The 26,347-nt window shown below is 39.4% G+C and overlaps 1 protein-coding gene across 13 annotated transcripts in view; it reads left to right on the top strand.

The window, feature by feature from the left end:
• NFIA (nuclear factor I A) overlaps nt 1-26,347 on the top strand; it is a 597,699-nt gene that overhangs the window by 452,070 nt on the left and 119,282 nt on the right. For all 13 annotated transcript variants that reach the window (XM_001084362.5, XM_015140952.3, XM_015140938.3 and 10 more), the window contains one exon: nt 12,804-12,878. In XM_001084362.5, coding sequence (XP_001084362.2) covers nt 12,804-12,878 — 75 coding nt within the window. The remainder of the gene's footprint in view (nt 1-12,803; nt 12,879-26,347) is intronic.

The following is a 26,347-nucleotide window of genomic DNA, read 5'->3' as shown; positions in this document are numbered from 1 at the left end:
TTCAAGAATAAAAGGAAAAACCGATTAAGCATAGAAGTTTCATTTCTGTGTTCATTCATCATAGATATACTGAGTACCCACCATAAGTCATACACCGTGCAGATGTTAGAATTAGAAAGATGAGAGAAGATCCCCACTTTCACTGAGTCCTCATTCAAGCTGCGTGTGTCTGTCTGTTTGCGAGTGACAGATCCTTAAACAGAAAATAATGATAACCTATGTGAAATGCCCCAGTCGAGGTTATTTTAAAACTCAAGGAGAGAACTCTAGAACTTAAAGATATTTTGTCTACAAAAAGTAACGAAGGTTTTATTCGAAGAAAGAGGGGCCTGTTTTGTATCGAAATTCTGAAGATTTGAAGGGCTAAAGAGGTAGAATGGATATGGAAGAAATCCACCAATGATTTCTTGCTGGAAGAATTAAACACACACACACACACCCCCCAACTTTCATGATCACACTCTATTAAGCCAGGACCAGGAAACAATTTCTAATCAGCACTCTGATCTGGGCAGAGATTGTGCGATCTTTTGTACCAGGCCTCAGATCTGTGTTCTCTATTCACACATGCTCACTTCCAGCTGTTGTCATTGAAATCCCACATAATCTTCCAAGGTCAAAGGGCAGTCACCCATGGCTGCTGCAGTTAAAAGGTTATGCTGATTTCTGTTGTCAAATATTGGCCCTTTTCTCTTCCAATCACTCCCATTCTACTTTTTTTTAAACAAGAAAAATCCAGCCTAGAATTGCATTACATGACTTTAAAGTCTTAAAAGTGTTCCTCCATTGTGCTAACACGACATGGCCTGAACAGTCTAATTCATTCTGTTACATTTCACAAAGAATTTTCTGGTACTTCTAAAATACTTTGTGCTAGGCCAGCAAACTTCAAAGTATTGTGACCCACATGATTGTGGCCTGCCATAGTATCTGCAGAAGTGAATAATACAAGTTCTAGAATTTAATAAACACAGTGAATTTTGGCATTGATAACTAATTACTGGGTAAATGAGCAAGAATTACACAAAAAATAACTTTTAAAAAGATGAAAGCTCTTTGCATTTTGTGGTTCTAAACATTAGCTAGTTTTATTTTGTATGTGGAGAACTGTATATAATAGTACATTTAATATTTGGAGTCTTGGAAAAGTAATTGTAAGGATTTTAAAAAATATATTATTGCTTCAGTCCATCCATGATTTTCTTTCCATGCTTGGTGAACCAAAATCAGTGTTGAGTATCTTAAAATTAGCACATGGCCCCTGGTCATCTACTTTCATTATCATGGCATGTGTCCTCAGGTGGTTTAGCAAGCGGGGTTCTCTGTAAGTGGTCTGTCTCACAGCCCTGTGTATAAAACCTAAAAAGGAAGAAAAGGGAGATGGGCTATTATGATTTTTTGCTGTTTAACATCCATGAACCAGAGTAGCCCTCAGGTGATCCAGTTTCATGTCTGTTTCACTTAAGATAATCAGTTTCTGATGTATTCAGAGAATACATTTCCCTGTTTTTTCACTAGTATATGTAAAAGTTCATAAGCAGAAACTAAAGCTACTACAAATAGCTTGATCTATTTGCAAATTACCAGTTGTTACTGTCCAAGTTTAGAGGAAACTTTGATTCAGAACATAAAAACAATAAGTTTGCTTTTTAAAAAACCTCTTTAATTCAAAACCAGGTTAATTACATTTTTAAATATTAAGCTTATAAAATACTGATACTATGCTAATTACAGTAGACCTTAGCTTTTCTAATATGATGCAAAATTGTCTGTTTTTTAAAAATGGTGCTAAAGTAAGTATTTAAAATGTAAAAATAATCCCTAAAGATTATTTTTAAGTATTTCTCTGTTCTTGTACAAGTCTAAATTTTCAGTTGAGTCCGCTTGCAAAACAGCTGTTTCAGCTTTTAAGACTAATAAATGCATAATTCTAAATGTTTAGGGGAAATGGGGAAAATAACTTGTTGACATGACAAGAAAGAGAGAGAGAGAAAGGAAGGGAGGAAGGATGAAAGGAAGGAAGGAAATTTAGCCTGGAGGAGAGAAAATTAGGTTGTGAGGATGTCTTCAGATATTTGAAGGGTAGTAGAATTAAAGAGAGCCAACATTTGTTCTGCCTATGCCAGAGGACAAAATCTAGGTAAATTACAAGTTATAGGAAAGTAGACATATTCAGGGAAATATGATTTTTTTTAACCCTCATTTTTTACTAGGCACAATTTTTTGTTGCAACATGATGATTATTACTCCACTGCTAGATTAACTTTAAGGTCCCTTCCATATCCAGTTTGTTGTGTGATGCCATGGATCTGATATTTGCAAAGATACAAATAGGTAAAAGTCTTTTTTCACTTTTACTTTTAGATATTTTGATATCTAATAGACATAGTCCTTTAATTAATTTCTCAATCACTTGGAACTTAAAACTCATAAACTTTCTTTCTATGAAGTCATTGGGCAATCACATTTAGTTTAATTAAATGCTACCCTTCCTTTATTAACTGCAGGAATTGGTGAAAAGATGTGACAAGGCCTTTGGATTAGAATGGGTAATTAAGTCTCTGATGCTAAAAATCATGGATTAAAATGGAATAAACTTTATTATATAAAGAGTGGTAAATGTACCTGTGTTCTAATCTTAATTCTGCCACTTGTTTACCTTTAAGTTAAGCAAGTCACTTAACTTCTCATGTCTAGTTTAAAAGCATTCCTATGCAGATTAATAATGCATACTGTACTAGCAAAATATGTTTGTAGGCTGGAATTGGCCTGAGGGCTGCTAAGCTGTGACAGTTTGGATTCAAAAGGGAAAAGTTAGTAGTTATGTGGGTTAGAGTAAGTGCTTAGCTACTATAACGAAGAAACCAATAAAACACAAAAACATATAGTAGTTAATGTATATTGAAATCAATTTTTCTTTCTGGTAATATTCCCAGATGAGCAGCCTAAGTTGACAGGATGGTTCTACTCCACGGTGTCATTCAGGGTCCCAGGTTCCTTCTGTCTTACTGCTCTGCTATTCCATGGGTATGTGCCTGCATGGTAGGAAGTGTTCTCACTCATAAAAAGGGGTAGAGACAATGTTCAGGGCAAGAATTTCCTTTTAGGTATGTGGGGTAGAAGTTGATTATATCACTTGCATTCACTTTCTAGTTGTGGCCACTCCTAACTGTAAGGCAGTTGGAATGTGTGCTTTCTGGCTATCAACCATGGATATGTGTGACAAACAGCAGACTCATCACAGGAAGATATTGCAGTAGTCTTTATTAGTTTCTAATGTTCTCCTAGAAAGGTATTATAAAAATTCGAATATTTTATAAATACATTATGGGAAATCTTGGTGTAAATATCTTCCTCGACTGGAGATGTAAGTCCCCAAGAGTAAGGACCTTATGTTATTACCTGTTGCATCTCAGGTCCTAGGATTGTGGTTGCCATGTAATAGACATTAAGTAAACATTTATTGAGTGGAAGCTGTAAATTAAATATTGACTCTGTCTGTATGGCTATGGCAGAAATCATTGAGTGAGCAATGATGGCAAAAACAAACAAAAAAACACAGATTAGGTGTCTGTATTGAGCAGCAGTAAATGAGTGGCACAGGGAAATTTGGAGCCACAAAAGAAGGCCAACAGTGTGTAAGTCCCATGACACATACTTCTCAAACCTCTTTTTGCCTCATCCTTCTCTTAGTCTAAGAGTACATTATTTCCATAATGGTGACAATTTCTTAATGTGTCATGATAAACCAAAATGACAATCATAACCATGTTACAAATGCATTTAAAGCAATCCATGTATTCATCTGAGAATCTCAAAACACCTCATCCATATTATTAGCTGACAAACATTTCTGCATTTTGCAAATTCTCAGGCACAACTTTCTGGATATAGAAGTGTTTCACCCTTACTGTCAGTCCAACACCATATGTCAACCTTCTAATGTTTACCATAAGCACACTACCAAGTGAATTTTTCTCCACTATTATAAAGGTGAATCTCACAAACGGAATATATATGTACTTTTATTGCTTCTGTGTTCTTTTTTAGATATCTGAATTTTTGCATTTCTTTAAAATATAAGGAATTATTCCAAAAATAAGCCATATCTCAAATGTCACCGATGAGTGGCAGAACAATTTAAATAGTCACTATACAGTCGGAAATCAGACCAGAAATTTAAAATTTGGCCTTAACGGATCAGCAGAAACATACCTGCACCTGACTCCTCAAAAGGAAAAACTGTTTTGCAAGATATTCCAAATTAAAAGTACGGAAGTAATATCACTGCAGGTGAGCTAACACAAATTTGCATCATGCGCTAGAGGACTACCAAATGAGGGTCTCATAAGTCACTCATCTGAATCACTAAATAAATATTTATTACACACCTAGAATAAAGGCTTGTGCTGGGCCTGTGGACAATGTGCGATAATGAGTCACAACCCTCCCCTCCCCTGGTTTGTTGTAGGAATGCAGAGATAAGACATATAAACAAATAACTGTCCAGTCAGGTAAAAAGAGGCAAGTGCCGTTAAGATAACAGAGCAGAAGTTCTCTTTAATTGAACAGTGTCTCCTGAGCACATCTAAAATGTTCTGTGTTGGGGTGAGAGGGAAGATTAATGAGCCACATTCCCACAGGTGGCTCATAAGCCAGTGGGGAATTCACAGAAGGAGAAATTAAAATTCCGAGGAGGGAGTGTGGTTGATGAGGTAAACTTTTCTTTAGAAGGATGAGAATGTAGGCTCCCTGAAAGCAGTGTCCCCAGGGACTAGCACAGACCTGCACAGCACAGGCATTCCAAAATCCTTCTGGAATATAAACAGCGTGAGAAAGAGGGAGCTTTTCCCTTCAAGAGGCCAAGGCACACCAGCATGGAGAAGCCTGGTAATCATTGGCCTGTCTTGTTATTAGGGATGGAACCTGTTTACCAAGGGAAGACTAGAATAGAGATGAGTTCTTTTTGATGAAATGACTGGGGCATTGCAGTTTGCCTACATCCCTTAACCAGACGAGATTTGATAATTTAGATCTGACAGCCCCTTGATATTCCAGCAGGAAAAAACAAAAATACCATCTTGGATATAAACTTCCCTTCTCAGATGCAAAATTAACTCTGTTGCTTGGACCTGAAAACTTTCCTTAGGGGTCAGCCCTCTGTGTGGTTTGTTCCCAGGTGTTTATTTGGCCTTGACCTCTGAACAGCTCTTCAAGGTTACCTGTCTCTCTTCAAATCTTAACTTTGTTCCTCTGCTGCCTGCTAAAAGGCGGATAGATGTTCAGTTCCTCCATGAAATGAGATTTGGTTCCCATGTAATGGCATTTTCCATAATAACTGCTGATATCATCGAGGTAAAGAGAGCTGCTTCTCCTAACTACCCAGGAAAGAATTTCGCTTTTTATACTTCTACCTCTCCCGTATAGTTTAATCTCTCCCCACTGTGAGTATGACTGACTCCAAGGTATTGAAGTCTGTGCTCTAATTGGGAATTCAATGAACAAGACTTCAGTGAATGAACTTTTTTAGCCATATTATATAAAATGAGAAAGGATCTGCTCCTCATTTCAGTCTCCTATACAATTGCTCCTGAACAGTAGTACAGAATTGTAGAGATAGCGCATTATGCAATCTGGCTTTTCATCTAAGACATACTTAACGAAAGTACATGTTTTGCACTTTTTTTCTGAGAGGCCCTATTCAGCATGTAAATCTTGGGACCTTTTGGGAGTGTTTAATCTGCTTTCCGAGGGAGGGTCTTTCAATGCTAATAATATCCGAATTTGGAATAGCTTAAACTCACCTTTTTATTTTCTTTTCCACTTTTTTCTTACTTTGCAGTAAAGTAGAACAATCAGATTAGTGTCATTTCCCTGAAAGTCATTTTTAAGATTTGGTTTGTGTTCGTGAGAATGAAATATTAATTCACTCAGGTTTGCTTAGTAATTATGTTAGCAATATCACTTTTTCCATCATTTCTTAGGTTTCATTTCTCATTGCTGTCTTCTTACAGAGTTCATCAGTGGGTTTCCAAGCAATTGGTAAAGGAACAAGAGCAGTTTCATCGCCATTTAAAGTTACATGGACTGTTTACACAGACCTTTCCTTGGGGACATATTATAAACATAATCTAGCCGAGGCTGTCTGATAACACTGTGTGAAGAGATGGTTACATCAAAACCTGCCAAAGAATTACACTCTTTATTTTTCTGATTATAGTGCATTCACATATATTTTACCTTCTAAATGGCACACGTTCCACTAAGGTAAGCCTTGGGAGGCAAGTTGCTGGTAGGGGAAGGGGATGAAATTGTTATTTTTGCAGTGACTTTCTCAGGATCACACAAGATCTTCATTTAAGCTTGGGACTAGATCCTTTTTGGATGGAGGGAGCTTTATGGGCATGATGGACAATGCTGCTGCCCTTTAACTCTATTTTTACTTGAACTTTAAAAATATGAACCATAAAGCGAACAATAAGACAATCCCCCAGCATTTATCATCAGAAATGCCTGAATCAGTCTGACCAGAAGCTTCTTTGCCTTTCCTGTCCTGATCCTGTTTAGTTTGGAGGGAATATGTGGATAGTTCATTTTCATAGTTTCCCAGTGCAGACTGGCTCAGTTTTAGTTGAAACTATATTGCTGGAAATGAGAGAAAGAGACAGAAATACGAAGTTCTGCCAAAGATTTTACCAAGAGGAAAAATGACATAGGTGAGCCCAGTTTGAGTTTCCTTCATTCCGAGGCATCTCAGGAACACTGACCCCCTGCCAGGCAGTGTGTCAGGACCTGGAGGGCCAGAGGCACAGAAGATACTTCCCCTCCTCAGAGGGCTTACAGTCTGATGTGAGAAAAAGACAAAGTTACGATCGAGTAAGGGCAGCCAGGGAAGACTTTTGTGAGAGGTAACAACAAAGCTGAGTTCTAAAAGACACTTTAGGAGTTGGCTAAGCCAGGAGGAGGAAGAACAGATGTTTCAGGAAGAAGGAGCTGTATCAGGGGATGGCAGTGAAGCAGTGCAACGACGAACGAGCATGTAGTTCCCTTAGGCCAAGGGTAGGGCCAGAAGTGAGAGAGAGTCAACAGAGGCTGTATCTAGGTCCCATGCCATGGGAAGGAGTTTGTACTGTTCTCTGAACATTCTGTGGGGCTCTTGCAAGCATTCTTTCTCTTTAAAAGAAAGTGTGTATATATATATATATATATATGAGATATGTATATATCTACTTGTATATATGATATGTATATATCTACTTATATATACATGTATGTATTTATTTTTTATATATATATATATATTTTTTTTTTCATTTTAATGGTTTCCCAGTGCAGATTGGCTCAGTTTTAGTTTAAACTATATTGTTGAAAATCAGAGAGAGAGACAGAAATAAGAAGTTCTGTCAAAGATTTACAGTATATATAAAAATATATATTTACATATATATATTTCAGTGGCTTTCGGGGTAAAAGTGGTTTTTGGGTACATGGATGAATTGTACAGTGGTGAAGTCTGAGATTTTAGTTCATCCCTCACCCAAGCAGTGTACATTGTACTCAATATTTCGGCTTTTTTAAATCCCTCACTCCCTACCCAGCTACCCCCTTCTGAGTCTCCAAGGTCCATTATATCACTCTGTATACCTTTGCACACCCATAGCTTAACTTCCACTTATAAGTGACAACACGATGGTATTTGGTTTTCCGTTCCTGAGTTACTTCACTTAGAATAATGGCCTCTGGCTCCATCCAAGTTGGTGCAAAATACATTATTTTGTTCTTTTTTATGGCTGAGTAGTATTCTATGGAGTACATATACCATATTTTCTTTATCCGTTCCTTGGCCAATGGGCATTTAGGTTGGTTCCACATCTTTGCAAATGTGACTTGTGTGGCAATAAACAAACGCATGTAGTTGTCTTTTTGATATGTTGACTTCTTTTGCTTTGAGCAGATATCAAGTAGTGGGATTGCTGGATGAAGTGGTAGATCTACTTTGAGTTCTTTAAGAAATCTCCATGCTGTTTCACATAGAGATGGTACTTATTCTTACCAGCAGTACATAAGCATTCCCTTTTCACCACATCCATGCCAATATCTTTTTTTTTTTTTTTTGACTTTTTAATAATGGCCATTCTTACAGGCCATAAGGTGGCATCTCATTATAGTTTTAATTTGCATTTCCATGATGATTAGTGATGTTGGGCATTTTTTCATGTTTATTGGCCATTTGTATATCTTCTTTTGAGAAATGTCTGATCATGTCTTTTGCCTACTTGATGGGATTATTTGTTTTTTTTCTTGCTGATTTATTTGAGTTCCTTGTAAATTTTGGATACTAGTCCTTTGTTGGATGCATATTTCTTGTAAGCTTTCTGATAGGGCAGGGGCTCAGAACACATCGGATTTGTCTCAGTTTCTCCAACATCTTGCTCTTTCCTACCTCAGGGCCATTGCTTATGTTAATCCTCTGCCTGAAGAGCTCTTTCTCCTTTTCCTGTTTGGCTCCTTTATATCTTTCAGATATCAGCTCTTAAACAAGACCTGCCCTGACCACCCTTTCTAAAACTTTTGATATTTGTCTCCTTCATATCATTTATACCATATATCTATAAAATATATGGTATAAATATATATATAATGTATGGTATAAATATATGTATAAAATATATGGGGTGGGTGTGTGTGTATGTGTGTGTGTGTGTATATATATATATATATATTTTTTTTTTTTTGAGATGGAGTTTCACTCTTGTTGCCCAGGCTGGAGTGCAATGGCATGATCTCGGCTCACCACAACCTATGCCTCCTGTTCAAGCAATTCTCCTGCTTCAACCCCCCGAGCAGCTGGGATTACAGGCATGCGCCACCACGCCCAGCTAATTTTGTATTTTTAGTAGAGATAGGGTTTCTCCATGTTGGTCAGGCTGGTCTCTACCTCCCAACCTCAGGTGATTTGCCTGTCTCAGCCTCCCAGAGTGCTGGGATTACAGGCATGAACCACCGCACCTGGCCTATAATGTTTTGTTGTTTTTTTTTTTTTTTTTTGAGACGGATCTCACTCTGTCACCCAGGCTGGAGTGCAGTGGCATGATCTCGGCTCACTGCAACCTTTGCCTCCTGGGTTCAAACGATTCTCCTGCCTCAGCTTCCTGAATAGCTGGGATTACAGGTGTGCACCACCACACCCAGCTGATTTTTGTATTTTTAGTAGAGACAGGGTTTTACCATGTTGGCCAGGCTGGTCTCGAACTCCTGACCTCAAGCAGTCTGCCCGCCTTGGCTTCCCAAAGTGTTGGGATTACAGGCATGAGTCACCACGCTCGGCCTCCATTTATTATTATTATTATTATTTTCTTTATTTTTATTTTTTTGAGATGGAGTCTCGCTCTGTCACCCAGGCTGGAGTGCAGTGGCGCAATCTCGGCTTGCTGCAACCTCCACCTCCCAGGTTCAAGCTGTTCTCCTGCCTCAGCCTCCCAAGTAGCTGGGATTACAGGCATTCGCCACCACACCCGGCTAATTTTTTGTATTTTTGGTAGAGACAGGGTTTCACCATGTTAGTCAGGATGGTCTTGATCTCCTGACCTCGTGATCCGCCCGCCTCGGCCTCCCAAAGTGCTGGGATTACAGGTGTGAGCCACTGCTCTTGGCCTGAGCCACCATGCCCAGCCTATCATTTTTAAAGTATTTTTTGTTCGTTTTTGAGATGGAGTCTTGCTCTGTCGCCCAGACTAGAATGCAGTGGCACGATCTTGGCTCACTGCAACCTCTGCCTCCCAGATTCAAGTGATTCTCCTGCCTTAGCCTCCTGAGTAGCTGGGATTACAGGTGCTCACCACCTTGCCCAACTAATTTTTGTATTTTTAGTAGAGACAGGTTTCGCCATCTTGGCCAGGCTGGTCTTGAACTCCTGACCTCGTGATCCACTGGCCTTGGCCTCCCAAAGTGCTGGGATGACAGGTTTGAGCCACTTTGCCCGGCCGTAATTTTTTACATGTTTTTGGCTGTCTCTGTAAACTCCCTAAAGGTGGGAACTGTATCTTGTGCCTATGATGCATGGCACATGGTAGGAACTCAGTAAACATTTATTGAATAAATGAATAACTCATCAGATTTGCATGTCTGTGAGACAGCCCTGGCTGACGCGGGGAGAGGGGATTGGAGAAGAAGCCGAGAGAGATGATAGAGAGCACAGTTAGGAGGCTTTCCCGCCATGCTGGTGAAGTGGGAAGGTCCTGAGCCACAGTCACAGGAGGACGATGGAGACGTACATAGAGTCAAGAATCACAGAAGCAGCGGGGACTGGTTGGATGTGGGTGATTGTCAGAGGCAGGAGGCAGGAATGATGCCAAAAAACTAGATGAGTGGCAAATGGTTCATTGAAATACGGAATTCAAAAGAGTAAGAACGGGTTTGGGGTGCAGTAGAAAATGGATTCAGCTTTGGGCATGTTGGGTCTAAGAACACCTGTGGGCTATCTGGATGGAATGCCCAACAAATACCTAGATTTATGGGTTTGGAACCCAGGAGATAGATCTCAGTAAATGATAAAGAGTTGAGAGTCATTGGCCTGTAGATTCATTCACCTACTCATTCAATAAATATTCACTTACTAACCTGCTTTGTCTCAGGCATTAAGTAGACAATGGTAAACAAAAATATTATTTTAGTTTTCACAAATATCACAGTCTAGACTGTTAGTTGATGACATGGAGGTAGATAAAATAAGAAATAGACACCCCCCACCACCTGCACACACATATAAGGAGAGATGAGCACAGACCCTGGAGAACACCAGCATTTAAGAGGTGGACACAAGAAAAGGGGCAACCAGGAAAGGGTGGTAATTTGAATAAATGAACGCAGGGGTCTTCCCAATTCCCAAGTCCTTGCACCAAACTCAGCTTAGCCTTTAAAATATATTGCTGGCTTTTTTTGGTGGCAGGATTAAATTGCATGTGTTTACATTCACCCTGTACAGAAATTCATGTTAGTTCATCCTTAAAATAAGGAATTTCAAAGATTGGAACTGAAACAAGTATCGGCCTGTAAGTCAAGTAAAGAAGGTAGGGATGAGCAGGAGCTGGAGATCAACCCAGATTTTCCTATTCATCTATGAATTTCCTTGTTATTGTTCTATGTGTTTTAAGTCAACCTTAATGTACATTGTGGTTAGATTTCCTTCGCTGTGATCTGTGGGATAAATGTAATGTTGATGGTCTCCCTATAAGAAAGAGATGTTGTGGTCTGTTTTGCCAAGACCTCATTAGAGAATTTTATTTATTTATTAATTTTTTTTAACTTCTCAGGTCTCTTAATCTAAGAGACAGCATCTTAGGTGCTTACCAAAGCCAACTGAATACCTGGGTGTGGGTGGTTTTGAGAGGTGACATTTCTTGAGCACTTTGATGGTAAAATTTTGCCATTTTATTTCAAAAAGCAGTTTACAATTATTGTCTATCCTAAAACTTAGAACTGTTTCATCTCAAATACCATAGATTATGTGTTTGATATAAAAGTTAACTGAAAATTTTAAAAATCTCAGTAGAAATTTCTTATGCAAAAATCCAGTGTAACCAAAAAAAAGACAAGTAATTTGCAGGTCCATTTATACTCCTCCAAAACATGGCAACTTTTTGCATGTGTTTATGTGTATGACATTTAGTAAATGTACTGGTGGATATACAGTGCCACAGGTAAACTTGCTTTCCCTCAGTAGTGCATGAAATCTAGCTTTTATTAATAACACAAACTTTGTTTATGGATTGTTATATATTCAGATTGGTCTATTTTCTTTTATTGCATTTTCTCAAGGTATCTTTCCTGTGTCAAAGAACAATTATTTCAAAAATCCCTTCAACCAACAATTTGTTGACCCAGATTTTAAAGCAGGGAAAGACTAAGCTGACCTTGGAGTGATCTCTCAACTAGAATCGAATCTACCTGTGTGAGAGTCATAGAATCAGAAAATTGTACAGGCACACACGGAAACTACATATCATAGATTATGTGTTCCTTGTCGTTTATAAGTTCTATGTTTCTGAATATATCATAAAATTAAATGAGTAATTGGTGATCGACATGATACCGGGTGTCTTAAAGGGAATTAATTGCATCCAGCAAAAATGAAGCAGAAACAAAGTTCAAAGATTAATCAATGTTTGAACCATGGATTTATTACCTTTTCTCAAAAAAATCAATGGACACGAAAAACATTTGGTGTGTGTAAATAATCTGAATTTTTATTTGTGCTCAAAAGAATTTGTTTTCCTGTTTTGTGGGTTGGGGCTTGCTTTTTCTATTCTGACTTTTTAAAAATTCACCCTGTGGTGCCTCCAGAAAATAACATCTTTAAATCTTGTTTGAGTTAAATGAATAGATAACTAATTCCAATCAGATGTTTCTTTAGAGAATAATGTTTAAAAAACTATTATGGAATGCAGCTCTCCTAGTGACTCTCAGATATGCTGTTTTTATCCCAATTGTTAAGGTCTTAGAGGTCACCCAAGGTAACTATTTATTTTAAATTGTCTTTTGTTTCAGATTTCCTGTTGAATTTTTTTTAGCCATTTCAAAAATCAGCCAGTTGTTGTACCATAGCTTTGCACAACCTTGAAATTCAAACTACAAATCTATCTGCATAGCTAAATGACTGTGCCCTCCCACATAAACCCTAAGGAGAGCAGAGAAGGAGCTGAGGCACCACATGTGTTAATCATAATGAAACTAATATTTAAAGCTCTGTTGTCAAATGTCTTGTATTTATGACACTTTGTTTTCTTTTGTTTTTGTCTCCCCAGGACATTTGGGCTTCCAGGACAGTTTTGTCACATCAGGTGTTTTTAGTGTGACTGAGCTAGTAAGAGTGTCACAGAGTAAGTAGAATTTTGCTTTCATGTGGTACAGATTTGCCTCGGTTGGTGCTTGCTTTCTGCCTGGGACCCCTAGAGACCAAAAAAAGCCTTCAGAGTCTCCTTTTCATTTACCCATTGGAGGAATTTTGACACACAGTTTGTTTGACAACCAAGAATTTAAATCAGGAAAAATTAAACATTATTTTGATGTGAGGCGTAAAAGAAAGACGAAAATCCTGAGGGTCACATATATTCCAAGGCTTCCCTGATGTCTAAGAAATTCTGCATTTTAAAAGAATTTGTTTTTGACCTTTAAAAAATGCTAATGCCCTTGGTATGAGTGACACAGTCTGGGATGATCATTACCAGCTTGTCAATAATCACTAACAGTGAATGAAGAGTGCCTGTCACCATCTTTCTCCATTGATCAAAGGCCCATTCAATTGATTGTAGTTTTGTTATGACATAATCTAGCGCACACACACACACACACACACACACACAGTTGCCTTCCCTTAAGAATCTCTCTTTTTTCTTATTTAAAAGCGTAACTGGTTTTGATGTTCAATGATTATGATGTTCCAGGTCCCAGTAAGAAGGAAAAATAAATACCAAATATTGAAATTTTATTTTGTTTTACCCCTCCACCTACTTCAAAATACCACTTGTAGGTAAAATTTACATGTTTAAAATTGGTTTTGAGCAGCATCAGCCCTTTGTGGAATGAGCTGGAGTAAGAAGAAATATTTTCATTTTAGGTTCATACCCCCATTCTCTGTGTTACAGGCTTGCAAGATTAACTGAGTAAGCCGGTCCATCTCAGGACACGACGTCAGGTCAAACAAGCCATACTGGTCCCAAAAAGCCTGGATTCTCTCTGTTCTTATTTCAGTCACTTATAGGCTAGGAGAGTCTTGAGAGCACAGAATGTGATATATAATGTGGGAATAGGGGAGAATCTAATGACTACTAGTCATTTACTGTCTGCCAGGCACTGTCCTAGGCCTTAGTGTACGATGCATAAATTAATCCTTGCAATAAGCTTTTCAGACAAGAAATTATCCCCATTTTTAAAGATGAGTTAAATCGAGGGTCTATTTAAGTTATTTATCCAAAGTCAAACAGTGAGGCCAGGCACGGTGGCTCACGCCTGTAATCCCAGCACTTTGGGAGGCTGAGGCAGGCGGATCACTTGAGGTCAGGAGTTTGAGACAAGCCTGGCCAACATGGTGAAACCCTGTCTCAGCTAAAACTACAAAAAATTAGCTGGGCAAGGTGGTGCACGCCTATAGTCCCAGCTACTCAGGAGACTGAGGCAGGACAGTTGCTCGAACCCAGGGGGTGGATGTTGCAGTGAGCCGAGATCGCAACACTGCACTCCAGCCTGGGCAACACAGTGAGACTCCATCTCAAAAAACAAACAAGCAAAAAATTCAAATAGTGGATAAATCGTTAAGCTGAGTCTCTATAAGGCCAGAATCTGTACTTTTTAGACTGGCTCAAAGGAACTTGAAGAGATCTATGGCATGAGACTAGACAGGGAAACAGTGGGAAGGTAACTGTCGGTGTTAGAATTGTGGGAGTCAAGGACTCCCAGGTTGATGCTGAGGTATTCCAGTGTAGAAGAGTTGGAACCCTAAGGAATGAGACATTAGGAGCAGCGGGTCGTGACTTGGAATGGGGAGGTTGCTGCCATGGTACTGAAGTGTACTTAAAGTACCAACAAGTTAAGTAGACACTATGTTGCCTTGTTAAGCTGGAGAGGATATGCTGCCCTAGTTATAGCACAGCCATAGACAAATAACAGTGCATCAGTGTGTGTGTGTGTGTATATACATATGTGTGTGTGTGTGTGTGTGTGTGTATGTATATATATAACTCTTAGGACTTTTGAGCACAATAAATATCACATTTTCTTGTAATTTTAATAATAACAGTAATATGGGGAGTATGTGTATATATATGTGTGTGTGTGTGTGTGTGTGTGTGTGTGTGTATATATATGTATATCAGACCATACCTGTCGTAGTAGCATTATAGGGAAATACATTCATTGAGCCCTCAATGGGATCTAAAACATAGCCTTAAAGAGTGAAAAGAAAATCCTTTTAAGCGTAAGATTGGAGCACTAGCCATTTTATTCTGCCCTGAGTGCTGCAATTCTTACATTTAGTCCTCATTACCATCAGTGTTCCAGGCCTGGGGGTTGTATGAGAAGGCCCACACAGTACAGAATTACCCCCAGCCTCTCCTCTTCCTTCTACTCCCTGTCTTTCCTTTTAAGGTCTTATATCCCAAAGCTTATCAGTTCCAAGTTTGATTAGAACTCTGGTCAGTCTAAGATTGCTTGGCTGCCAAATGAATTCTAAACCTGCCTTCAAGAGTGCCAGAGAGTATGGCTGGACAGGGATTGAGTTTGCAGAGGGACCTGGACTTGTTTCCTGTGCCCGCTTAGGGGGTTGCTTAGCCAGTACCTGGCATCGTGAACATCCTTTGGCTCTCAAATGCTTTTTGATTCTGCACACTGCTGTGTAATCGCTCTGGGACTCACTCACACATGGCCTCATGCTGACGGAAACTGTTTGGCAAGAGTGGGTCTGGGCTGTGTCAGCTCGATCATGGCTTCAGGCCAAACTAGTCGACTGTAGTCAGGAGACCCCTTTTTCTTAGAGATAATCTATGTTTGTCAGGGTATATTTCACAAGATTGCCTTGACGGCTGGGGTAAGGATCCCCAGCTCAGGTTTCCTCACCTACACACCCTCCTGAAAGGCTTAACACTCAAGCCACATGCGGGAGTTGAAATCCCTCAGCATTGCCTTGCAAGGCTGCCCTCCTCCTTGTTCCCCCATGTGGGAAGAGAGAAGCACCCATTTCAGAACTGTGGTGGATGCTTTTTGCAGATGAGTGGACCTGGGGTGCATTCTGTATCCTTGAATAGAAATAAGCTAACTGGCGCATAAAGTGATTAAACACATGATATTGGCCCTGTTAGGAGTGTGATGTCATATAATACAAAAATTTAGAGTAGCTAGCATTTATCAAGCATATACCACGTACCAGGCATTGTGCTGGGTACTTTGTAAACATTATCTCATTCAATCCTCCCATGGTGGTGTTACCATCCCTTTTTATAGATGGAGTCTGCGATGCTCCAAGAGTTTAAGCAACTTGCTCTTTTTCCTTTATTGTACTCAGCTAGCTGACTGCCGACCTTTTCATCAAAACCTCTCCTATAATTGCATTATAGAACTAAATGGCATCCAAGGATTCTGTGCTTTTATTGAATAATCAGTTCTTGTTGATTTGATACACTTTCAGCTTATTAATTTGTGCATTTAAAAAAAGGTTAAAACTATTTTCATGTAAACCAAAGCAAGTAAGATACTTCATTTTTTTTCCTGGATTTGTTTTCAGGTGTGAGTTCGTTTTTAATTAACAGACTTTATTCTTTTTTAGGGCAGTTTTTTAGGTTTACAGTTTTAGGTTAACAGAAAGTACAGAAGTCCCATATACCCCTCCTCCCAAACAGTTTCCCCTATTGTTAATATCGTTTGTTAGTGTGGTACATTTGTTACAATTCATGAGCCAATATTGACGCGTAATTATTAATTAAAATCCACAGTTTACATTAGGGTTCATTCTTGTACATTCTGTGGGTTTTGACAAATGCATAGTGACAGGTAACTACTATTATGGTATCATACAGAATAGTTTTACTGCCCTAAAGATCTCCCGTTCTCCACCTATTCATTACCTCCCACTCCCCACCACTGATCTTTTTACTCTCTCCATAGTTATGCCTTTTACTTAGATGTTTTTAATGGTCTCAGTGTCCTAGAATCTCTGACTCTTTTGCAGATTTCTTAACCTTCTGTTATCGGTATCCCAGCCCCATCCAGTCCCCTGCAATTATACCCTAATTATGACTACTTATATGGACTGGAAATTTCACAGTCATCATTAATGATGGCTTGGCTTGAGATTTTTCTGCCTTTCTGGATCTTTAGTATTTGATTTTTAAATTTGCTAATGCAAATATTTACTTTCACTAGGTTTCCAGTTATTGTTTTTCATTTTCTTCCTTTTAAATGTAAGACAGGAGGGAGGTGCTCTTTCAGTATTTCCTCATGCAGATTCACTGAAATAACTGTGTGCTAAGTGTGTTGTTTTTAGTAGTGTTACTACCGAGGTGGCAATGGTGGAGAAACTCAAGAGAAAGCTGCTGGCTTAGCCTGACAAACTCAGAGGTGAGGGATTAGGCAACAAGGATGCTTGCCATTGAATTATACTGATCAGATATATGAAGCTGTTGGAATCAGGGACTCCTGCTGGCCAACTGAAGCTGCAGTCTTCCATGAACTCCCCTCTCCTCCTTGCCTCCCGCCCACCACCTTTTAATATTTTTTTTTTCATTATCATCCATGAAAGTCCATGTTAACAATGTGGTTCAGAATCACTAAAGTTGTTTTAGCATAATACTATGAAAGGCAAGAATGGAAAGTTCTGCTTCCATGGCAAAGAAAGTACTATAGTACGAAAGTCTATATTTGTTCTCTTGCTACTTTCCCCCCCATGTGGTAGGACCATCTGAAAGTAGCTCAATTATTTATTGCCTTGTTCCAGGGGAGGAGGAAAATACAGACCACTAGACGCTGTGCCAGAGAGAGAGAGAGGGAAGTATTCTCTGCTTTGGGGAAGGGGGTTTTACAAGTGTTAACAATGTGGTTCAGAATCACTAAAGTTGTTTTAGCATAATACTATGAGGAAAGAGACAAGAACCATCTGTTGAAATGGCTCTTACATGATGCTGCATTTTCAAACAAAGCCTTCTCAAGGCATTTTTAGCTTGGTCTCTTTCCCTTGAAGTTGCTACAAAGAGAGCCCACTCTGCTAGCTGCTAAATGATGCTGCTTAGATAGCTCTCTCTGTCAGCACCCACTCTTTTGTTTATTTTACACCAGTGTTTCCCTCAAAGTATGAGCTCTAAGGCTGTCAAATATCACTCCTGGTATGAACCCAGAAAGTTCTCCTGAAAAATCCACTACTTCTGCCCATTTCCTTCCAAATTGCTGACTCTATTTTACTTGAACTTGGTGGAGTGACTTCGAAACCCTAACTACTTCACTGGGAAAGAGGAAAACCGCAAATACACACAGGCCATTGTGACTCTGGCCTGGTGGGCTCTAATTTTCTAGCGGCGGTTTGTACACCCAAGCCGGCTGCAAGGGTTAAGTAAACTTCGTGGCTAAGGATGACTTCATGGCCCTGGAATTTTGAAAAGCCAGGATTCTCAGTACACTGTGGCCAGCCTTAGAGTCTTTGGGTGTGAAAACCACTCTCAGTTACCCAGACTGATTTTTGGTTCCTGTTGCAGTGCTGCAGAATCTATTAAAATCCAGCAGCTGAATTGTCCTGGCTCTGCCACAAAGCTCAGCTGCTGGGTCGACTACAGGATTCCTGAGTTGTTTGTCAATGGAGAGTAGGAGTGAATGGAACCAGACGTATGCCTCAGCCTGGCATGAGGTGGCACCCTAGTGGCTGTTTTCTGCCTTAGAAATGTGAACTCTCTGTATTTTCACACAGGAATTGCCATTCACATCCAAATTGCAGTTCCTTTCTAAAGTTCTTTTTGAAGTCTCTGGGTCCTTGTTGCATCTTCAGGTACCCATATTCAGATGCTTAGATGTTCAGGCCAGTAATTTAGTAAGAACTATTGGCAGTCTTCTAACCTGACATGGTGGAACTTCTAAGACAGAGTGAACTGCACTACAAGGCACAATAAGAAAATGAAACTCGCTGGTAGGAACAAGCCCAAACTTGAAAATACAAAATGTTCTTGCTCAGAAGGACTAATGAGGAAATGGGTGTAGGATAAGAAATTCCAGACACCGAGTCATTTGGGGTGCCATTTAAACATTTGCAGTACTTTAGATCTTAATTAAAGTGGGATAGATTTAAAACTTTCTTTCTAAATGAATGGCCTGTTGGTTTTCCTGTGTTAAGTAACACGATAGCTGTGATCATTGCATGGAAATTAATTTTAAAAATAGCTTATATTCTTAAGCAAGATCTTCTTTCAAAAGAAACCATTTGGGCTCGAGCATTAAAGGAAGAAACAAAGAGAATATAGTAAAAAATAGATTGCAGCCCTAGCATGAACAGTCGCTGTGACCTTGCCTTTTGTTTGCCATTACACAATTCAATGGCAGTCTACTCAAACTATGTGCTCGATCAATATCCTATTAAAGCAGCACAAAAAGTCTCCATAAACTTGGTGGTTAGCTATGTTTATAAATGGAACTCGGCATAATTAGATGGTCAATAGCAGGCTCTACTAGTAATTTCAAAATGAACATCACACATTTTATATCTGTAGAAGTCAATGGCACCTCTTCTAGAGTGAGGGTAGAGTGTGGAGCAGACAAAAGAGTGGGTGGCCCTTTAAAAAAATCATAATGTCTATTTCCAAATGTAGTTTTTAAAGAAAATCTAAATTTTGGAAGAGAAAATTCTGATTGGCCCCTATATATTTTTATTTTCCCTATCTGAACCACCTTGTTCAGAGTATATTATGACTTTGCAAATGTTACATTTTCTAGTTTTAATCAACCCCTCATAGAGAGGTAAAATAATAAATGTTGCCATACTCTTAGGAAGAAAAATAACAGTCTGGCTGGCTTAATTTAGCCAGCTTCCTCTACTATAATTCAATAAATTTTCAAAATAAATATTGAAATTGAATTAGTTTAGGAGGATGTTTCGTTGTGTGATTTTTTTCCTTTCAATTTTCTTGACATATTTGGGGTGAATATTTGGGTAGTAAAGCTGGCAGCAAGTGCAATGTACTGGCAGTCATAGAAATTTTCTCAAACTACCCTTTCTTCGGAATCCTAGCTCACAGTATGGGTGGCCAAGCTTGATTTTTCGTATCCTACCCTCCTCACCTAATGAAGCCATGTAAGGTGAGAGTGTCCCCACCCTTAGGCTGACTCTGTCCTCAGCTGACTCAGCCCTACAAATTAAAAGGTGTATATACCTTGTGTTCGATATGTGCTCTGGCAGTAGTCATGGACCACTGAGCTGTTGAAATTAGAACTATGGCAGGAATAAGCTTATGACATTAGTGTATCCTTCAGTCAACGCTCTGCATGAAGGTCTAGTCCTTTCTCTTACATGCATGTACTCCTACAGTCTTCCTGGTTAGAGCTGGCAGTGAGAGTTCTCATGGCAGAATTTGGGGCCCTTTTGATCTCTGTTCTCAGCTGAAGCTTCTGCTAAATTTACCAGACTATGAATTCTCTTCTTAGAAAGATTTGAACTGGGGAGGAGCACAACATACACCTTGATGTACATACTAATGTGTTGTCGTGGTCTCTATTCGTATGTTCATCTATTTCTAGGTCATTCATCAGTTATGCTTCCTATGTGTCAAGTATAAAACCTATATTCAAGATGGCAGCATGGTATTGTAAAACAGTACAGGATATAGAGTTGGGGAATCGAGCTTTTCAACTTATCAATTTTGGGCAATATTTAACCCCTCTTGGCTGTGTTTTCTTCTAGGTTACAATCATTTATTCATTTAGCAAATGTTCATGAAGTCCTAGCTGTGTGCCAAGCCTAAGTCCAAGTACTGGAAATAAGAATACGTCTCAGGAGTGTAATGAGGGTTAAGTGACAGATAGCCTAGCGTCCGCCACAGAGTAGATGCTCAGCAGTGATAACCACCACAGTTACTGAACAGAGCCTCAGCCCCGATCTTTGTTCACTGTGTGCTCAGAGCCAGTCTTGGAGCTGACCACTATCAGTAAATGTATTGAAAATGCATGTGTGTGCGCGTGTATAAATTAAGAAGGGCCAATTTTAGAATTCATGTTCTAACAACCAATTTATGAGAAGCACCACTCTGGTGACCCTTACGGAGTGAGTAATTCCAATAGAGTAAGAGCATGCCAGTATTAGACCTCATTCCTCTGTTTTAGGAAACCAGAAAACTCTTATTCCTCAGATTTTCAGCCAGAGCCTGTGTTTCTGCATTATTCTAGAAATTGTTCTCCTAAGATATCTCATGGATAGCAGAATCTTTTAAAATTCTCAATCTAACACTGACACATTAGCAACTTTTTAAGTGGCAGACCCCACCTGGGTTATCTGTACCAGCATTCTGAAAAGTCGTACTTAGTTTTACAGTATTTTTAAATTTTGCTTTCACTCATATTATGAGTCAAAATTCCCTATGAATGGCAGAAGCATGCTACAGGTCATTACTGACAATGTGGTTTGTTTGGGTTTTCTTGAGACAAAGTCTCACTCTGTTGTCCAGGCTGAAGTGTGGTGACACAATCATGGCTCCCTACAACCTCCGCCTCCCAGGCCCCAGGGATCCTCCCACCTCAGCCTTCCCAGTAGCTGAGACCACAGGCATGCGTTGCCACACCCAACTATTTTTGTATTTTTTGCGGAGATAGGGTTTTACCATGTTGCCCAGGCTTGTCTCAAACTCCCGGGCTCAAGAGATCCGCCTGCCTTGGCCTCCCAAAGTGCCTGGATTACAGGCATGAGCCAGTGTGCCCAGCTAATAATGTGCTTTTTAATAAACCTTTATTTATGCACTCATAAGCCTCAACTTTTTCATGGTGGATATTCATATCCAGTAGTAACACTGAAAAACTAAAAGGGGTTTTTGTGACTTCCAGAAGCTTAGGAGAAATCCTATATTACCCTGCAGTAGGGCCACAAATATTATTGAGATTTGGCTGGAGTACATTATCATAGCTAACTCTTGCCGATTAGAAGGGCTGTTGGTATTGACCATCTTAGCGTGGCTAGAATGGGGCTGGTAGAGTCCACATTCAGCAAAACCTCACGTAGGTCGAATACTGGAACTGAGCTAATCCAGTCTGTGGTTAATATGAGTACATGTTAATACCCAGGATTTTTCACTAGGTGGAGGAGAAAAAAAATGGAAGTTATTGGTGGAAATATTGAAAACTATTTATTTTTTAGACAGCTGGATTAGTCAATTGTTGGGATAGGACCCTGTTGATACAGTTTGGTTTCCTAACAGCTAGTGGTCAAGTAGCCCCAGTGCGCTATTGGTTGTGGGGCTTATGTTTAGCTTAGCCCTTCCCTGCTTTATAGATCACTGTGGGGAAAAGACCTCTTAGGCCATCAAATCCCACCCCTGTCAGAGAAGACTTAATCCCATGACTGAGGCTGTATCAGATATTAAACGGGTACCACATTTGACCTCAACCAAAAGCTAAGATATGATGATACTCTAAAATGCAGAAAATCAATTTCGGTCCCCAAGGCAGAAGGCACTAATGCAGATCAGTCAGCATTGCTAACCCCTCTGTGGACTGCTCTGTTAGACCAGGTGGCAGGGCCCTTCATCCAGTGGAACTCTTGCTGATGCTTGTAAGGTTTAAGACCTGCAAAAGCAGAGAGGCGAGAAGGAGAATGATGAGATAGAAGTTTTGCCACATAAGTGTGGGCGATAATTATTCTTCCATTTAAACTTGTTGAATTTATCTCCCTCATAACTGATGACAAAGGAAAGACAGCAGCACTAGAAATGTGGATTTCACTCCTGTTTCTCTGAACAGATATCTAGGAAATGTCTACATTCAAGCCCTTCCTCTGTCACTTACTTAGTTGCGTGATCTTGACCATGTTACTTAACCCACAGTGTAGTTTCTCGTTTCTAAATGAGAATAATATAAATACATATTCCATAGGGATAATGCAAAGATTAAATGAGTTGAGTCAGGTAAAATACCTAGCACATTGCCTGGCATGTAATAAATGCTCAATAAATATTAGCTCTTAGCTATTTTTCATTAACAAGCTCATGTAATTTTAGTTCAGCTCAGTAAACATTTGGTGCATATGTGTAATATATGAAGCACCCTGCACTGTGTACTGAGGAGAATACAAAAATAAGTAGGAGACAGACTTTTCCTCTGTAGAGTACATATCTAAGTTTCTTGAGATCTAAGACTGAGCTTATTTTATGGCAATAAAATGCCTGAATACACTTAATTTACCAATTAAACTCACAGTAATTATCTGTCAAAGATAAATTATCTTCCTGATTTGGAATGGGGTGGGAAAATGTATCGGTGGATTTTTCCTATTTTAATGAAACAGAAAGATTTTTTGAAAAATGAAAATTCCTCTATTCACCTCCCTTTTCTCCTTCTGCCACCACATATGTATTCCTTAACATGTGTCCACAAGACACGGATGTGTGAAAATAAGGCTCTGTCTGTGTTAGCGGATGCCTTTCATGGGGTTAAAAAATATTCTACTGGCTTTTGGCACCTAATACTACATTTCATAAAAAGCATTGGTTAAATCTTTTAATAGCAGGCGAGTTCATTTTCACGTAGAGGGAAATCCTTGTTTTAGTTCAATGCCTTTTTTTAATGTTCCTGTTTGGAAAACCATACTCTTAGCCTGCATTTGGTCAGACCTTTTAGAAAGGAAAAGTGGAAAACAGGAGATCAGCACAGGGTTTACAGACCAGAAATCTGCTTGGCAAAGGAGTTGCTGAAGACTGTGGCGTAGAAGCTGCAGAGAAAGTACCTTTATGATTGATTTCCATTCAAGTCAGACTGACTGCAGTGTGGTCATTTTTCTAACCCATAACTGCTCACACTGCAGCAGTCTGCTATCTGCAGGGCGTCTGAATTATAGCAGTCTATGTTCGTGTTACCTCTTACACAAATTACTTACACTGGTTTCTTTTTCCATGCAAATTCATCAGTTTTACAGCCTCTCGTAGCCACAGTCAGGAAACTCTGGCAGAGAGCACAAATTGATAAAATGAGTTAATTTTTACTATACTTATTTTTTTTTCTTTCTAAAAGCCCTTTCTCATAGGCAGTGTTCAGGAAGCATATTACGGTAAAAGGGAGATAACAAAGGAGTTGAATTTTCTTGCCATAAATTACTTTCCAAGTTAATTCCCTTTAACGATGATTCCAGATTTGCTTGAGTTTTCATAGCATTGTGCGTTTTACAACTGTGCCTTTGATAGAAAGAAGAACAAGTATTTTCCCATGTTCAGTCCCTTTGTGCCAGTGACATGAACTTTCTTACAAGATCTTTGCCACTGGAATGCAAAACAACACTAAATTGTGCTGGGTCCATAGAACTGTGTGCTGCTATTGGACTTTTTCCCCCCAGTCTTAAAGTACAAGTTCCCAAAGTCTCACTGAGTGTTTTAGATCATGTAATCAGAAGAAAAATGTATCTCCATTTTTTCATAGTTATAAGTTGGAAATTGAGTTGTTGCCGTTCTTTCATATTCCTCAGTGGCCATACAGATTTGAAGAAGGGACAATAATGGTCAGTCTCTGAAATGTAAGCCCCACAAGGGCAGGGGTTTTTTGTATCTTGTCCACTGATGTTTCTCAAGCATCTGAAATGATGCCTGGCTCACTAAAAGTGCCCCATAAATATTGTTGAATTCCACTGAATACAGCCTCTCCGAGGATATGTACTATTAACCGTAGGTTGGACAAACTAGTCATTTCGTTAATGCTCCCTGCTGGCTTCTGTTGAACAAGTTGGAAACTTAGCACACTGTACTCTCTCAGGCAGAGTAGCTCAAAAATTTGTATAGAAATTTTTTCCATCATCCTCTCTTTCCAACAATGCAAGCCTGAGCAGCTTGTCTCTGGTGGATGGCAGAAGTTCAATAACCACAACCTTATCCAACTACTAATGTGTACAGAAGAGCAGGTCATTAAGAGGGTTGGCTACTAAAATAACCCCTTTCTTCCAGTAGCCTACATTATTATAATGATTCCTTAATAGCAAACCATTTATTAAGAAATGACACAAAGACTACATTCTCCTTATGACAGGAAAGAGGCGGGGGTAGAGGATGAATGACTTGGAAATAATATCTGAAGAGACAATTTCCAAAAGTTAACCTTTTGAGAAAAACTCCTCGATAGAGCAAAATACTTCAGATTCATTCATTACAATACTACTTAAGAAAATTGGGGAGCCCCTCCACACGATGTATATGTATTTATAGAATTCTGAGTTTCATTTGGTATTGTTTAAAGTTTAGAGGGGGCAAATAGGGAGGGTAATTATTCACTCTCCTTAATTCAAAGCATATTTATTGATGATCAACTGTGTACACAAAACTGTGGTCAAAGGGAGCTCTAGGATCTGTAGGATTAAAGGTCATGTGTATTACCTCTGAGTTCATGACCTGGGAGAGTTATTCAACCTCTTTGTGCCTCAGTTCCTTCCTGGTGGTATGGTGAGGATCGGGATTCCCCAGCGCTCAGGCTGCAGATTAGTACCAGTCAGTGGCCTGTTAGAAACCGGACTGCACAGCAGGAGGGGAGCGGCCGGTGAGTGAGCACTACTCCCTGAGCTCCGCCTCCTGTCAGATCAGTGGTAGTGTTAGATTCTCATAGGAATGCAAATCCTATTGTGAACTGCACATGCGAAGGATCTAGGCTGCAGGCTCCTTATGAGAGTCTAATGCCTGATGATCTGAGGGGGAACAGTTTCACTCCGAAATCACCCCCCTACTCTGATCCCTGGCAACATTGTTTTCTATGAAACCGGTCCCTAGTGCCAAAAATTGGGGACTTGTGGTGAGGAGTAAATGGGATGATGTGCTTAAAACCCTTAGCCCAACTTCTGGTTCATAAATGATGCCTAATAAATCGTGATGGTGATGGTGGCAGCAGTGGTTAGTGGTGGTGGTGGCAGTTCGTTTTTGCCATAATTATTATTAGAATTACGGGGCCCAAAGAGTTTCAGCAACTTAAACAAGTAAACAGGTGGTTATTGGCAGGACTGGGAATCTAGACAATCTCTCCCCATCCTAGACTAGCGTTTTTTATGCCCCATGATATCTCTTTATAACCTTCAAAATGCATCTCAACCTAGATAGGGAGAAAATGTTACATATGAGACAAAGAATGATAAAGCCTAGAGTCAATTACAAATGGAGCAAAACTGGATTTCACGATAAATGGAACAGAGAGGCAGTGCTGTGCTTGGTCCAGTCCTGCCCTAACGTCTCCACATTTGATTGGCAGTGGCTGCATCATTTCTGTAGCACACCAGAAGGCAGTTAGTCTTTAACTTCAGAAACCCAATGTGATAACCTGGGTAGGCCAGAATTTATGTGACATTGGACAAATCATTTAACCCTCCACAACTTGTATTAGTTTCTTAATTTTTCAAAAGAAGGACTTAATGCCATTATTAGTTAAAAAGTATACTGCGTTACATATATCTTATTGATGTTTTATATTTGTTAGAAGAATATGATCATTTATTTATGCCCTTTCAAGTGCACAGTTTGGAACAGGTCTTTTAGACCTGTTTGCTCTCCTGGAGGAGTTGTCAAATATCCATTGTAAAAATTATATTTTCTTTCCCAACAGCAGAGTCTTGGCCTCCATTCCCTCCTGCTGGGACACTTGAATCAATCTTCTGATTTCC

The sequence above is a fragment of the Macaca mulatta genome, chromosome 1 (genome assembly GCF_049350105.2).
Source record: "Macaca mulatta isolate MMU2019108-1 chromosome 1, T2T-MMU8v2.0, whole genome shotgun sequence".
In the NCBI taxonomy this organism is placed as follows: domain Eukaryota; kingdom Metazoa; phylum Chordata; class Mammalia; order Primates; family Cercopithecidae; genus Macaca; species Macaca mulatta.
The sequence above is the reverse complement of the archived record's forward strand: the minus strand, read 5'-3'. Positions and strand labels throughout refer to the sequence as shown.